General features: G+C 33.4%; 1 protein-coding gene across 1 annotated transcript in view; it reads left to right on the top strand.

Moving 5' to 3' along the window:
* LOC150107368 (acid sphingomyelinase-like phosphodiesterase 3b) overlaps nucleotides 1-17,135 on the top strand; it is a 164,040-nt gene that overhangs the window by 69,479 nt on the left and 77,426 nt on the right. The window contains exon 4 of the mRNA XM_090391847.1: nucleotides 6,751-6,914. Within this exon, the coding sequence (XP_090247973.1) occupies nucleotides 6,751-6,914 (164 nt within the window). The remainder of the gene's footprint in view (nucleotides 1-6,750; nucleotides 6,915-17,135) is intronic.

The raw sequence follows: 17,135 nt of genomic DNA, 5'->3' as shown, positions 1-17,135 counted from the left end.
GGAGAATGAATATTACAATACCAATATTTAAAACAAAATCTGAAAACAAAAACTATCAAGGAATAAACTTACTGTGCATCATTCGAAAAATATGTACAAGAATTATTAAAGAAGAATTAGAATCAAGGCTAAATTATAATGAACAACAAGGATTTCATAAGGAAAGATAATGTACTGATGCTATATTTTTTATAAAGCAAGTAACAGAAAAAGCAATAGAATTTAACAAATCAATATTTATATTTCATTTAATTAGAGAAGTCTTTTGACAGAATCAGATCACAGGATGTCCTGAAAGTATTAGCATTAAGAAAGATATAGTTCGCCCACCGATTAGAGGTCCCTCGACACTTCTGCGCATGTCAGAAAAAGGAGAATCCATTCCGATAATAGGGTAATCAATCTGTCTTCTGGGATGTGTTTGTTTATTATTACAGGTCGGAAAATTTAGCTTTTCTTTTACGAACATTGTAGTTTTTAAAGTGTAACTATTTTGTTTGTTTAACAGTTGGAAAAATGTACGTAGAGTATTAACAAAATTAAAAAAGGTATAGCATAAAACAAAAATTTAACTAAGTTTATTTTTAAGAAAGTTTTCTATAAAATAAAAATAATTATACAGAAAAACAGAAATTTTTTCAAATGAACTTAGATATTCTAAACTTACAGTTGAGAGAACTGAGACACTTTAATGTCCTAAACTGATTAATTATTTATGACTTGTTGACTCTTTTAACAAACCCATGCAAAAAAGGTTGGGAAAAAATACCATTATCAAATCCTTTTAATCTTCATAGTCATCTGAATCGGTGTCCAAATCGCCATCACTTTCACTTAAACTGATCACCAAAGGTTCGCATAATTCTTTGATAATTCCGTCTCTGTCCCACTACATATTTTCCATGAAAGCAATATTTTCCCCAGTTTTGAACTGTAATACTTTCAATCGCCTGTTCTGAAAGCTTAAAAAGTTTCGACATGTCAATATCTTCAGGTACATTGCGATGGCGAATGAAACTTTTCACTTCTGCCCAAACATGTGGTGGTAGCCTCAAAGCTAGAAATCCATGCTCTTTGAGCATTGTGTCGAATTTAAATAGTTTAGTTGTGGACGAGTTTCTTTTGACCAAATTAAGCAATTCAATTTTTCACATCTGGGGATTGAGAAATGATATTTGCAGAGAGCCAATCCATAAGAACTTACTTCTAATTAGACTAATTTGGAACTTTGTTTAATCGAATAGAGTGATATGAAGCGTTATCACTTATAACAACAGCATTTTTAGGAAGGTTTGGAATCAGTTTTTCTTCTGCCCACTTTTCAAAGATCGTAGAATTCATTTGCCTATGGTAATTGGCTTTGTATAGCAAGTTTGAATTCGGTAAAAAACCCATTTCTCCACCAGCAGACAAAATTATTATGCGCCGCGAGGCATTTCCGGTTTGTAGCACTCCACATTCTTCTTTAGACTGCCAACATTTTCCATAAGTTAAATTACTATCAATCCAAGTTTCATCTAGATACACAATCGGTATTTTCTCCTCCCTGAAATGTCTTATTGCTCTCAAATACTGCGTTCTAGATGAAACAATGTCACTTCGCCCCATGATAAGTTTCCTTTTATTCTGGGACTTTTTAAAACAAAATCTGATTTCATGAAGTATTTTCCTTAAAGTTTCTCTTTTCCAAGGAAAATTAATTTCTTCTTTAAGCACAGGAATCATTTTCGGAACAGTTGGCACTCTTTTCTCGACCACGTAAAATTCGTGAATAGTTCTTCTTATAACGACTACATCAAAATCACTCAAAGCTACGGTTTCGATGGTTTTCTTTTTCTGGAGCTTTTTTTAGGAGATTTAAATTTTGGCTTACCTTCACCTTTTGATTCCCTACGAATTCTTTTAACAGTCGACCCCGATATGCCCGCAGTTGCACTTGCACGTTTTATGACTTGAGAAAGGGGAACAAGGAGACGATTTTTTTCGCAGAATGTGAGCACGTTATTCAATATTCTTTTGCAAGAGCTAATGAAACGTTTAACAACAGAACTTGTTGACTGTACTGGATCCATCATACAAATTAATAATAAAAAAAAATGCAAAAAACGACAACAAAAATCAAGCTAATACTAGTACAGCGACAGACAAGAAAGCACGTGATTTCGCATTTTGGCGACCGATTCGTACATCCTTCATTTCTTTCTTCCCTTTAGCATGAATCGACTATTCTTGGCAAAATGCCAAGAAGAGATCTACAAACGGTGGGCGAACTATATTAGATTGGAGATTGACTATCTGATAGGTATCTGCAAGTTGTGTATAGGGGAGTAATATCTTGGAACAGGAAAGTCATTAGGGTGTGCCTCGAGGATCTGTTTTAGGGCCTTTTGCTGTTTAACTGTATGTTAATGATATTGGGGAATATTTGGATGGGGATATTCAGTTGTTTGCAGATGATGCAATGTGAGTGATGAACTATGAAGAATAGAACAGGTATTGTGACCTTACAAGAAAACTTGAATAGATTGAATGAATGTGCATGAGAGTGGGGATGACAGTTCAATGTTGCAAAATTTAAGGATTTAAAATTTGGGAAACAAAGATAGGATGTAGAATTTACTCTTTATGGGAATATGTTGTTGGAAGTGGAGGAAAAGATACTCAGCTCCTGCCTCTTGTGATATTAATGAATCTGATTTTGGGTTAAAGATTGGTAATTAGTTATTAACATCTGACCACCATGGAGTCAAAGGACTTGTCACAAGTATATAATTAGCTTATTAATTAAGCTTCTGTGGAAGTATAAGTACCTTGAGTATTTGTATTTTCTTACTAGGTTAGGATAAACTAGAAATTCACTAATGTGAATGGTGTTTAAGGAAATTAAAAATGTAGATGAAATAACTAAATAAATTTACTTATTATGACTGTTTTTTTTTATCATAATGTGAGAAATTGGGAATTATAATTGAATTACTCTTATCTGCTTTCATGATTATTATTTTGTTATTTTCGAAATTCAGTAGAGCTTTAAATTCTTTGTTGGACAGGTTACTTTTTTGGAGGTTTTACTGGTGAACAGCATGTTGGCTATATCTAGCCTAATCAGTAGGCCTCACTGATAGGAGGTAGATTCCACTCTCCATTTGGATTATGAAATCTTTGGTCAGTATATTCCTCGGAATGATAGCAGAGTTCTGGTGTCTTGACTCAATGCATTAACAGCATCAATTCGAGGATAGCAAAGGACATATTTACTATGTTATTTGCGGATGGTCTTAGAGGCTTCAGCAAATTTTTCACTAGGTTGGCAAACTTTTTTTTGATGTACTGACTTTTTAATTTTTGAAATTCCTTGTCAGCTATGTATAAGAGAGAGATATCTAAGAGGATTTTCCAGAAGTAAGCATTCAGCATGACAGCAAACTCCTCTTGTTTCATACTGTTGGCAAGCAGTGCACACATAGCACCAATCTGTTCCCATAGTAGGGCTACCCATCTTAGAAACTAGTCCTCCACCACCAACACACAGATCGAAACCATCCATAAACTTCTGAGAAATATCATCTTCTGGCCAGTGGAGGTTGCCAACAAACTAAAACCTAATAATTCCAGACCCCTCCCTCTGGATATATGGGCTTCTGAAAATATATAGCAAAAATGTACAATGACACCCAGTTGTAGATGACATAGACTCGCCTGCCTACAAACTAGCTAAAGTGCTCTCTCATATTACCAACAATATCACATATATAGAAAAACTCAGCCCAACTTAAGTCTTGTATACAAGACTTCTCTTCAGTGACTTAATGGTCAGTTTGTCTCCTTATTCACTAAGACACTTTTGATCTAATCCAAGTAGAATTTCCTCCTGATCTCAGCCCTGTTTCAGTTCACTATGAATGGGCTTTTTTTCATTTCTCAAGGAAAATTCTACAAACAAGTAGTCTACAGCCATGGGTTTCTTCCTCTCCCCCTCTAAGCAAACTTCTTTCTGGATACCCTTTGAAAAGAATGCTTTAAACTCTGCCCCCCCCCCCCCAACCTACTGTTTGGCTATGCTATGTAGATGATAGCGTCCAAGGATCCAATTCACTATGGAATTAGAAAGAAAGTAACAATAGCCTGCCCCTTCCTAAATGCTCAGTTACAAGACAACCAGATGGATCTTTGGCCTTCATAGTCTATAGAAAATCCAAGTACATAGGTAAATACATCCATCAACAGTCACATCACCCCCCCCCCCCCAATTATATGGCATTATAAAAACCATAGTCCACAGGACAAAATTGGTTTGTTTTGATGACACGAATCGCTACTGAACTCGACCACGTATGAAACACCTTTTTAGCCATTGTCTACTCCCCCCCCCCCCCCCACACACACACTGTAACAACAAATCCATCACATTCCATATATCCAGGGCACCTGAAAAGGCTGTCAAGACCCAAAAAAAATTTAGAATCTTGTGACCACTTACAAATTAGACAGTTGGCATCCCATATCTATTCTCCTAAAGATCAGCTGCAACCTCTGGATTTACCTGGGGTCTGTCAGGTATCCTGCAGCTGCAACCTTTCCTACTTTCACCAGACAGGCAGGACAGCCAACATTAGGATATCAGAGCATCAAGTTTAAGCCTACATCAATTTCCATCACTATCACTGCTCTTGTTCAGCAGACTCTTCCCCCCACAGGATCGATTGGGGGAAAAGCCATCTTACTTTACTAAAGCAAATTTAAATTTGAGAGGTTTTCCTAAAATCTACTTTTGCACTCATGAACTATCCTAACCTGAACAGATAGAAATGCATCAAACTGCCTCCCATATGAGAAATTGAAAATTGACAGCTGCAGTCGCCCAGTGGCCAGGTCAACAAAAGCCAATAGGTAGTGTAATTTTATGATTCTAGACCTCCCTGTATTTCTCCTGTTCTTTTCATTTGCTGAAGTAATGTCCATGTGCATGTTTTGATACAAGTGTATTATTCCCCTGAAAATGCCAATTTAACAAAATATTTAAAATAAGTAAATTTATTTAGATATTATATCAACTGTGTTGTTAATTTTCTTAAACATCATTACGTGGAGAAATTCAATATCTTTTTACATTGAAGCCTAAAAAATTTCATGGAAAAATCAAAACCAGTACATTTTCTGATGTCATTAGCACATTGTCTTCGGAAGAGAAAAGTAACAACAGTTAGTAGAAAATGTGTATAGCTACATCAAAATATATATATATGTAATTATTGACTTCTACTCGGTTGTTTTGATGCATTTTTAAAAAAGATTTAATGACTTAAACCAAGATAACTTATAAAGTTTTAATGAGAATAATACAACTAGTTTCGGCTTATAACAGCCTTCATCAGGTATTCATTAAAGGAAGAGTATAGTAATAAACATTGAAGTATCTAAAAGACTGGGAATTACAGGTAAAAATTGCCACACATAATTGAAACAAAAACGTTGTATTTTTAAGTTGTTCTAACTGGCACACTATTGTTTATTGCGTGTAAGCTTTCGTGAATGCCAATATTGAATAACTGCAGTATAGCTATCTGGGATGTTATAACTCAAATTACTGTTTAAGTGTTCAGGATGATTTCCCTTGATTCTACAATTTTTCTCTCGAACTCATCACCACAGCAAAAAATATTTTCTGATTTATCCCAGCAAACAGAGTGACTTTCGAGATCATCATTAGGGATTGTTTGAAAAAAAGAACATGACTAGACAACGCAGTTTCACGTTATCTTTTATAGGAGATGTCTCTCTTATGCTCCTCTGTATGTTGTTCAATAGATTTGTTGGTTTGTCCAAAATAAGGGATATTGCAATTGCACCATAATTTATATACACCTGGATATTTTAGGTTGTGATGAATAGGTTTTGGATGGCTGATAAGAGAACAGATTTTTGGAAGTGTGGTGAAGAACATCCTGATGTTGTATTTTTTAAGGACCTTAGCCAATTTGTTAGAGACTGTGCTAATGTAAGGAATGGAGATGTTACCTTTAAAATTAATAGTTTCTGTGGTGCACTGCCTAGGAGGATCCAGAAGAAATTTCTTAATCGTTTTTTTTGGAGTATCCATTTTGTTTAAAGATAAGAGAGAGGTTGTTTATTTCTTTCTGAAGTTCATCTGGTTCATTCAAACGAGAGCATGCTCTGTATCCTAAGGTAGATACAGTTCCAAGTTTCTGTGGTGGGAAATGATAAGAATGACTGTGTAGATATCTATTGGTATGAGTGGGTTTTCTGTATATAGAGATTTTTAATCTTTCAGAGCATTGTGTAATCATTACATCCAGGAATGGTAAGGAGATATATTGTTCTAGATCAACAGTAAATTTTATATTAGGATGTTGTTAAGTTGATGAAGAAAATCCATGAGAAATGTGTGTCTCCATATAATGAAAATATCATCAAAGTAACGTTTCCAAAGTTTTGGTTTAAATGAAAAGGAAGATATAGCTTTTGTTTCAAAATCTTCTAGGAAAATGTTAGCTAGAACTGGGGACAATGGATTGAAACTAGTTGTATTATTCTCATTAAAACTTTAAGTTATCTCGGTTTAAGTCATTAAATCTTTTAAAAAAAAAATATATATATATATATATATATATATATATATATATATAAGATTGAGGCTGAGGTTTCTTGGAAGTTATAAAATTACTTTATAAAAATGGATTGACAAATATTGATAGTCTATACTAACATAATTTTTATTTTCATTCATAGGTGGATTTTATAGCATAAAGATACATCAGAGGCTAAAAATTATTGGACTAAATACAATATTATGGTATAACAAAAACAAACTGGTGGAACATTTACCTGATCCTGCAGGTCATTTCTCATGGTTAGAATCTGAGCTGATTCAAACAAGAGAAAAGGGAGAAAAGGTATCATTTTCCACCCATCCTTGGTTTAAATACAATCGTTAGATTAAGTATTTGTATTTCACCATTATATGTTATACTTTAGGCATCATCAGGATTACTAGGCTATATGATAGGTTACTTACTTTTACAAGGTTAAACTCATATTGATGGACAAGAATATACACACAGCTATTTTCAAGACAATTGGATTCACACACATCATGTCTATATATTACAGTACTGATTATTTCTGACTATTCATGTGAATTTTTTTGGCATACTCATGGTATATTATGTTAGTTTCAAATGAGCAGTTTCCATACATCATTCAAGTAGATTTTATAGAAAAGAAATTTTATTAATGAATGAAAGAAAAAGTTTTAAATAATTTTACTGTTACATTTAAAATTTGATATAAAAATCAATCCAATAGTTCAGTTATGAGTCTCTGGTTCTAGAGAATAGAAAATATTTCCAACAAGAATTTATCAGTTAGGTTTTTTATTTCTCTTCGTGTTCTTTTCTTAAGATATGAAAAAGTATATAAGTAGAATATATTAATTTCATTTGCATATATATTTATATTTTTAAATAATTATATACCTTGTGTGTGCTTTAAGTTTTCAAGTATTTAAGCATGCATTTGGTGAGCTAGACTGCATAAACGAGAGGATAAGAACTGTTTTAATAAAAGGGAAAGTTATGTTGCTAACCAGTTTTAGCTACACAGCACAGCAATGATACGCTATAGTCTTTGCAACCTTTTTTTTTATCATAATCCTATGCATGTGAATGTTGTTGACCCTCTGGTAGAGTGTTATTCAAACTTTCAGTGTCTGCATACCACTTTAAAAATTTTAGTATGTATCCCCTCTGCCCTCTCAGGCAAAAGCAATTTTGGAGAAGTTATATTATTTCATTCAAACATGAATAATTATAAAGGTATTTATTTTTTAACATTTGTGTTATAGTAAATTGCAAACACATGAATTAGTAATGGTTATTTGGCTTTGCTTCGGTGTGTTTTTCAGGTATTTGGCTGGCTGAAGCAGAAAAATTCCTGTTATACATGTTATAGCAAATGTAAACAATCAGGAAAAGCCTCCCATTATCTTTTGCAACCGTTCAAATAGAAGGGCTTCCACAGCTATTGTGTAAACTTATTCTGCAGTACATTTTCTCAGAAAATTCTTTCTCCACTAGTTATCGGCTTATTCCTCAAAAGAGTTTTTTTTTCAGAAGTCGGAAGTTTTTATAAAGAAACCAATCATTATGCTACTCCAAAAAATGCTGAAAAATTCATTTTCCTACATCACAATTTATCACAAATTCATTTTGATTATTAAATCCATAATTATTCTCAATATTTCACAGTTTAATATAAGTTCTGTTAATATTTTTGTTATGGGAAGAAACAAGTGCAATATTTTGTTCAGATTTTTATGGTGTATTATTTTTTAAATACAGTGTTCTCTATGAAATTAAATGATAGTTTTATTATATCGAAATGGAGGATGTTATGGATCCATCTGTATTTTATAGCCAAATGTATAAAGAAAGTGAAGTTTTGAAAATTTATTGGCAAGCTTATGTTGCCAGACACTGGACTCAGAGTTGCCTTGACTGCACTATTTAAACAACATGAATTCTACCCACAGTCTGTATATTTGCCTTTTTATTAATGCTTTCAGTAAGAGTCACTACTGTGAAACACCAGGCTTCAAATTAATCAATTTCAAAAAAATTACAAGGGAAAGTGAAGACTAAAGCTTATTCAACACTGTAACTAAGCTGTGTCAGAAAGTTAAATTCTTAAATGATCTCTAGGTGAATGCATAAAACTAGAGCTGAGAAGCTTATATTTGTTCTTATATATATCTGTTATAATGTGCAATATACAGATTCATCCATATTTTATAATAAAATGTGGAAACAAGCAAAAGTAAGAAATGTAGAAAATTTTCTTACTTTTGAAAAATTACTAGAAAGTGTATGAGATGGTTATGTTCTTACAAACTCTGTAAATTTTCAAATGTTTCAAATTTCTTTTTACATTTAGCTGTAAAATGTGTATCATCATCCTATCAGGGATTTAGGCCCAGTGGATTGTTCTGGTCTCATTCTGTCTGTTCCTGTAAGGAAGTCTTCATTTTGCAATGCTAAATAAACAGAAATAGAAGATATTAAAGAATAGTCTTACTTAGTAGCCAAATATATACATATATAAAAACTAGTTTCAATTCAGAAAAGAGAGTTTATGAAAAGACAATCCTTGGCATTGGAGTTGCCTTAGCTTGCACTACTTAAAAAAAACTTTCAAGTTTATATAGTGCATGAAATATGGATTGATCTGTTTATTTTACTGTGCTGAAATGAATACATTTCTCTTAATTATGATAATTACTCTTAAGCACTAACTGCTGTTCATTTATGAAAAATACAATACTCTGAAACAGAATTGCTTTCGTATTGAATGAAGATTTGTGTCATTTTAAGATTTCTTCCTAATCTCTGACAAGAACTAACAGAAAATTGGATGCGTTGGCAGCACTCTGACAGTGCCTTTTAAATAGTGCAAGTTAAGGCAACTCAGATGCCAATGGTTTTATTTATTCTCCATAGACTCTCCAGTCAGATTTCAAAATTTTCAAAGTTTTCATGTATTTCATTTATTTATTTGTTCATTTATTTTCATGTGGTCACATGATTAGGTGAAGTATTATTATACGTTTTTAATCTTTCTTCATTCTGCAATTTGGCCTAAGCATAATTCATAATTTATTAAATTTTAAACATTGAGAATTAAATTTTATAAACAAATGTTTTGAATAACAACAGCAAAAAAAATTTCTTTATAAAATTTAATTCAGTATACTTTGGCTGAATATTCAGTTCTTCATCCAAATTTCAAACTGATATTTGGTACTTCAGTGCATCCCTAATATGAATCCGGTATTCGTACATTAGAAACAAAAATTATGAAATTTTTGGTAATAGATTTAAATTTCCAATAATAATAATAATAAAATTAATGAGAGAAATTAAATTTTTTTCTGTTGGGAATAAGTTAGTTTGGTGAACTCTGGTTCTTTATATATATATCTTCTCTTCTTCTTCTACCTCTCTTCTGTCTAAGACGGGTTGAGTCTTCTCTTGAGCAGGATCTTCCAGTCTTCTCTATTCCTTGCTGTTCGAAAAAGTTCCTTATATATTCTGCATCCCGAGATGTTCTTTATTAATTTCAGCCAGGTAATTCTTGGTCTTCCGGGTCTTCTTTTTTCAGTTGGAAAAGTATTGATTAGGACGTTAGGAAGTCTGTCTGCGTCCATGTGCACAGTGTGTCCAAACCATCTCAGTTGTTGTTTTCTAATTTTTTCTATTATTGTCTTTTTATACAGTAGTTCTTATCTGACTGTGATGTTTGTTTTCTTTTCTATCCAACTTGTTCTATTTATTTTTCTTAAGCATTTCATTTCAAATGCCAGCAGTTTTTTCTCCTCTCTATTTTTAACTGTCCACACTTCTGCTCCATAGATGACTGTTGGTATAATTATTGCTTCATATAATTTGATTTTGGCTTGCTTAGATATCTTGTTTGTTTTCCTGATTTTCTGTAATTTTCCCATGGTGATCCATCCTATCGCTATTCTGTGTTTGATTGTTTTGAGTTCATCTTATTGTTTCTGTTAGTTTTGATCCAAGGTATATGAAGTTGTCTACTTGTTCTATTTGTTCTCCGTTTAGGGTGGCTGAGATGGTATTTCTGTTCCTCCCTATTTTCATCACTTTTGTCTTTTGTATATTTATTGTTAATTTATTTATTTTATTTATTTTTTTTTATTTATTTTTCATTTTTAATCTGTAGATTGGCTCCACATAAAAAAAAAACGTTTTTTTAGGTCCACAAGTACAGAAGACCTAGTAGATGCATGAATAGGTGGTGAAACACTCACTGAGGCCCATTAAAACTTAAGATATGAATGATTCCAAAATTTAGCTGAGAGTTCTATGTGGTTAGAACTGTTTGAATTTCATCTTTTAATGCAAAACTTTGAACCATGTGGATGGAATGTGATCGTGCCATCATCTGGCCAGTTTGTCTCACAGGATCAGAAACCCTAGTTTCTGTATGGAAAACCTGCCATTTCCATATGAGACCAGCTAACTCAACTTCAGATGAAATGTTCTTATAAAAATCTTTTGCATTCCTAGAAAGGATTTGAACCCATCTTTTCACCTAAAGAGTAGATATTAACTGCACGATGGAGGAGGCTTCATCAACTTAATAAATACCTTATTTAGTTTATTATTGTGGTATTATTAAATACCATTAAATATTAGAAGAATAACTGCAATAGAATTCTCACATTTGTGGTAGTGAAGATAAGTCCATAAGAATTCTCTATCATACCTGTCTCTTACCTATTAAACCTGTCTCTCCCTAATTCATCTGCTCTCTTTCACAAAAAAATTAAATTTTTGCCTTGCATTTTCTGCAAATATTTCCAATTTCTATTAATCAGAATTGGCAGACATAACAGACTATGTAGGTAAGATTACTGCCTTATCAGAACATTAGATTTCCATATAAAAAGAAGCTAAGGGAGAAATGAGATGATATTTAGTAAGTTGCTGATATTTCTCTGCATTTCAAACCAGCATCTTTAGGCTACAAACAGCTGGTCACAGTACACTAGCATTAACAGAGGGTGCAAACCCAAACTGTAATGGACAGAATAGCTAAATCCTATTTTGGCTCTAATGTTTAATAAAAAGTTCACAGCCATTGAATTTGAATTATTCTAATTAATATCTCCACCTCCCAAATTTTCAGTAAACTAATGCAGTTATATTTATTGAGGTTTGGTGAGTGTTTCAATGTTTGTTAATATGCCCTGTGGAAGTAATACAGGACTCCACAGTTCCCTGTGAGACTCCATATTAGTTGCAAAGTTTGGAATAAAGATTCATCATTACTACACATATTGTGTAACCAGAGAGAGAATTGAGAACACCATTGCAAGTTAGAAAGGCTGTAGGATGTGACAGCTTACTTAATAGATCTTTTTGCCAGTCATGAAATGCTTTTGCAATATCAAGAGCAATCACTTGAAATTTCCCAAACTTTTCAGTGACGTTTGTTCAAATGTGGATGACATAGCAACAAAATTCCCTGTGAATTGATGGAATGCATATTAGTAATTTTATTAGTTGAGAGGTTTCTGGATTGCAAAAAATGGCTCTAACTAATGGAGGAAAACTATTAAAAAAGGATTGAGTTTAGAAAGAAATTGGATGGTGCTATGATGATGACTAGTTGCTTTTCTTAGGAATAGGTCTGATATTAGCTAATTTAGGATAAATACTAGTGGAATAAGAGAGCAAAGAATGGTAAGATAGAGCACATAATCAGTTTTGGAGCAGAAACCTTCTGAAGAATTAGAAAATGCCAATAGGACACAGAGACTTTTGGAATCCAGTTGAGCAGAATATTTCTAATCTGTTTCTTTCAAAAAATTCAAAGGATAGGGTGGCATTGAATGTTGCATGTTTGGAATGAGAGGACTTTTACCATGATTAACTAGCAGTGCAAGAATTGGGTAAATAGAGAGAAGCTGAGTTCTTTTCTGTGGCTGATGATACAGTAAAACTATCTGAATGTAAATAAGGTGGAAAAAGTTGAACAGAAGTCATGGCAAAAGACTAGAAAATTGCCTTTTGTAAATGTTGCAAGTTTCCTGCTTTGGCCACTTGCAAAATTAGTTTTTTATGTATTGACAAGTTACTTGAAACTAGAAAGTTATCTCATTCATTCAGATGTATTTTCTGTTTTCTTAATTAAATTGTATAATATCACTAAATCTGGAATTAAAGCAACTAAAATTATTGGAAAAAATATTCCAAAATTTTCCTATGTTAATTAAATGTAATGTAAAATTTAAAATATATTAGTATTTATATAAAGAAACTTATGTTATATTGGCATACAGCTATATATTCCTGATATCTACCCTCAAGGGGAAGGTCTGCAGGATCTTATGATAATATCTACATGAAAAGTTTGTTATTGGGGACTTGAAGTAGATTGAAAAAGTGTTCTCTTTGGGTTCTAGATTGTATTTCTGGATTGCATGAAAAAATAAATAAAATGAAATAAACAGAAAACATCCATAGCCTACCAAGATACTGATGTAGTGGATGGGAGACGTAACTTTCATATTTAAGCTTCTTTAGTTGGGTTGTATTGTTCATATTATTTCTAATCCAACTCTCATCCATACCTTGAAATTGATTTGAAACTGTTGTATGTGGAATTGTCACTGTAACTCAGTTGTTAACATTAATGTTTTTTGGTTGTAAAGGCCTGGTTCAACTTGATTCGACTATCTCTCCACCATACAGTTGAGTCCATATCATATCTGAAATATTTTACTTGTGTTGTAGATTTTCCATTGTCAGCAGCTGATGTTTTACATTTTTCTGCATATTTTCATTGTTTTTGTCTTTTTATTGGTGATTTTCTTGCCAGATTTGTTAGAACAGTTATTCAGTTTAGTAAAACAGTCCTGAAGACTTGTACTAGATTTATTTCGGTGTATATAACATAAGCAACATGAAGAGTTGAGTTGAATATCTCAGTTTTGATATCAGAGTCAATAGCACTTTCCTTCATAACGTAATCAATATAGATGATCAGTGTGGATGCTGTTGCACCCTTGTCACTCTTTTCCAGATTGTCTTTCTCTACATCCATCATTTTTAGCCGGCAACTTAAATTTAAGTATAAGCTACATATTTAATGTATGTAATATATGTAATGTCAGATTTATACTATATAATTGCAATGATTTTAGCAAGTTTTCTTTTGGCCCCTTATTATATGCTTTCCCAGATCTATGAAACTTATGATTTCTCAACTGTTTGTCACAAAGTAGAATTTCTCTAAGAACCTATATTTGATCTGAATCCACATTGATTTTCATCAAGTTTTTCTTCTGCAGTTTTTTTAGGTTCTCAATTATGCTTGCATAAATCTTATCCAAAATACTTAGTAGGGAAATTCCTTTGGCATTCTCACATATGGTTTTATTTCCTTTTTTATATAGATGGATGCTATGAGAGCTCTACTCAAATTGTCTGGAATTCAAACTTCTGATCAGGCTTTTTGAGTTATGCAGTGTGGCCACTAGAAAACTTTTATATTTCCATATTTGAGCACTTTTTGTTGAATATCATCTACTCCAATTGCCTTCCCACTTGACATGCACTCCTGACTGCATTTCTCATGAAGATTTTCCACTGCAATGTTTCAAAGTGATTACTCCAATTCTTAACATGCTTATCTTTGGTTTTTATAACACTTCTGATTCTTTTACAGTACTCTCTCCTCCATTTCTAAGCTTTTTTAATAGCTTCTTTAACATTGACACCTCCAAGGACTCATCATGGGAGGGCACTCCACTACAAACATCTGTCTCCCACTACACCCAGCTTCCACTAATGCCATCTACTGCCCATCACCACCACAAAAGGTATTTTTTTGTCTGTTAATTGCATGTGTTCTCATGGCCAATTTGCCTGAACGCAGGATGAAAAAACCAGAGTTTCTGGGAGAAAAACCCTGCTACCTCCATACGAGATCAGCTAACTCATCTTCAATTGAAAAAAGTCCATATGAAGATTCTTCTTGTCATGATGAGAATTGAATTCAGTCATTTTCCACTCAAAAAGGCTCAATGTACAATTGCACTATGGAGGTGCGTTTATGACAGTTATCTTCTATATTCTTACCACTACCTTCTAATGAGTTTAGTTTAATGAATTTTACACTTAGTTTTCTTAGTTTTCTCTCTGTATTCTCTAGGATCACATGCTGATTTACTTGTCAGGAAGTTTTGATGTGTTTTGTACTTTTCTAGCTGCCTCTTGAACTTCCTTAGTTCACCTCCACATACAGTTCTGGTTTTTCTGTCCTTTTCACACCGATTCATCATGTGCCTTCCTGTCTTGCAATAATCCCCCCCCCCCCCTCCAATATAGAATAGATCCCATGTCATTGGGTCTCAAAGGTTTGATTCTTAAGTTCAGATTTTTTTTTTTTCCCTCAAAGAATGTATGTGGCTGTAATTCCAACAAATTATAGCAGATTCCAAAATAATTCATATTAATATTATTAAGAAAGACTTCCAGGGAGTGCAGAACTCATTTTGGGAGGCCACATACTTGCACAACATCCATTGGCAATATATTCCAATCATGCACCACTCTATGAGAGAGAAATCTAGTTCTCACCTCCTGCTCAATAGTATTCGTTCTCAACTTCCAAGGCAGGGTCATACTTATTCCACAATCAGTATTCCACAATCCTGATAGCATGATCATCCTTTGCACTCCTACACTGTATCAGAATCACAATGGAAACCAGGAGACCAGACCTGTGCACAGTAGTCCAAGTAAGGTCTGATCAAAGTCCTGTAAAAAGGCAAAATGATACTGCAATTATACTTGATTATTTTCTCCTAACATAATCTCACCAATATAATATTACATTGGATATCTAATCACACCAAAGTGCATCACATTTACTAACATTGAATTGACTGCCATTTTCACATGCCCACAATTCCATTCCATTCAAATGATTCTGCAAGTACTGCATATCAGCTGCATTCCTGGTTATCCTGCCTCTTGAATTTGCATTATCAGCAAATAGCTGTTGTTGCCTGTTAAATTTTTCCTAATGTCATTAATGTACAGATTGAATAAGTCATCATACCTTAAATCTCATCTCATCTTCCTTTTACCTTGCAGTGTTGAGGGTTTTATTAATCATCGGACCTCAAACCGTTCACAGGATAAGGTGGTCAGCCCTACGTCCCGGTGTATCCTATGTCCATAGTGTTGAGTTCTCAAAGCTGGTTTGCCAACTTTGCAGGATGAAAAACCCCAGGATAAACTGGGGAAAAACCCTGCTGTCCACTCTCAAGACCGGCTAACTTGGCTATGGCTGAGGAAGATCCTTCAGCTCCTCACATTACTGCGGGAATCGAACCTAGGACACTCCTTCCCGAGGCATATGGTTGTGAAGTGCACAGCCACTAGGCTAACCGTGTGGACACCTTAAATCTTGCAGACTCAAATCCCCCACATACCACTTTTTGATAATCTGTCAGTCAGCTATCAATGCCACTATTTTATAATCCAATCCCATATTCTCCAATTTATGCAACAGTCTTCCATTCTATATTCTGTTCAAATGCCTTAGCAAATTTCAAAAGTATCATGGTGTATCCATTCCTTTGTCTAATTCAATGGTAAACATTATAAAATGTGAGCAAGTTGAAAACATGACCATTCCTTGGCAAATCCATGTTGTTTATTGCAAAGTAGAGATTCTCTGTCATATTAATTTTGATATAAAAGATAGTTACATGATCAAAAATCGTAGTTGTTTTTCAGTAAGGCTATAAATTTACTCTCGTATTTCACTAGACTTTATGCAGTGCCTCATCATACAATGAGAATTTGAGAATGGGGTTGGCTTCCTTTGGAAATAAATTCCGCTTTATTGTTTCCGGATAATTCCGGATATTGGTATGAATATTGCTACAAGTTTTTTTTCAATTGGTTATAAATTAAATTAAAGATGCCAAGAAATTATATTCTTGTTTAATCCTTTATCCAGGTGGAAGCAAACAAAGTTTGCCTGTGAAGTATCTTCCCAACTAGGCTAATTATATTGTAATATCATGTCGTTTGTGTCTTTGTAAAAATATATTACTTTTATAGTACTTGTTCAAAAGTCTCTTTATTCAGTATTTTACTTTACTTTAACTTAAATACTCTACTTATTATACAGTCCTAACTCTAAGCTCTTAATACGTTGCTTGATTTAGTCTCTTATCTTTAATCCTCTCATTCAACTTTAATCTCCCCTTGTCTCAAGGGGCCGTAATTATGCTTCTTCACGTGCATGAAACTTTCAGAACTAAGAAATTGCTTCTGGTTGGAGCCAATCTCTTTATCTGAATTACTGGCGTTTTTCTATATAGAATTCTGAAAATTTATTTGTTTATATCGACTTCAAGATTCAACATCAAGATTCGCAGATAAGAATTGAATATCCTTCCAAAGAAAAACCACTCAGCGAGGTACGTAACTTTCCTCTCTTATACTTATTACTAAATCCAGCAACGCAAAATTACTAATTTTCAGTCGTGGCTACTTAACTCTCAAGGTCAC

Source organism: Typopeltis vanoorti, chromosome 4, assembly GCF_054136105.1.
Source record: "Typopeltis vanoorti isolate ZY-2024b chromosome 4, IOZ_Tvanoo_1.0, whole genome shotgun sequence".
Lineage (NCBI taxonomy): Eukaryota > Metazoa > Arthropoda > Arachnida > Uropygi > Thelyphonidae > Typopeltis > Typopeltis vanoorti.
The sequence above is the reverse complement of the archived record's forward strand: the minus strand, read 5'-3'. Positions and strand labels throughout refer to the sequence as shown.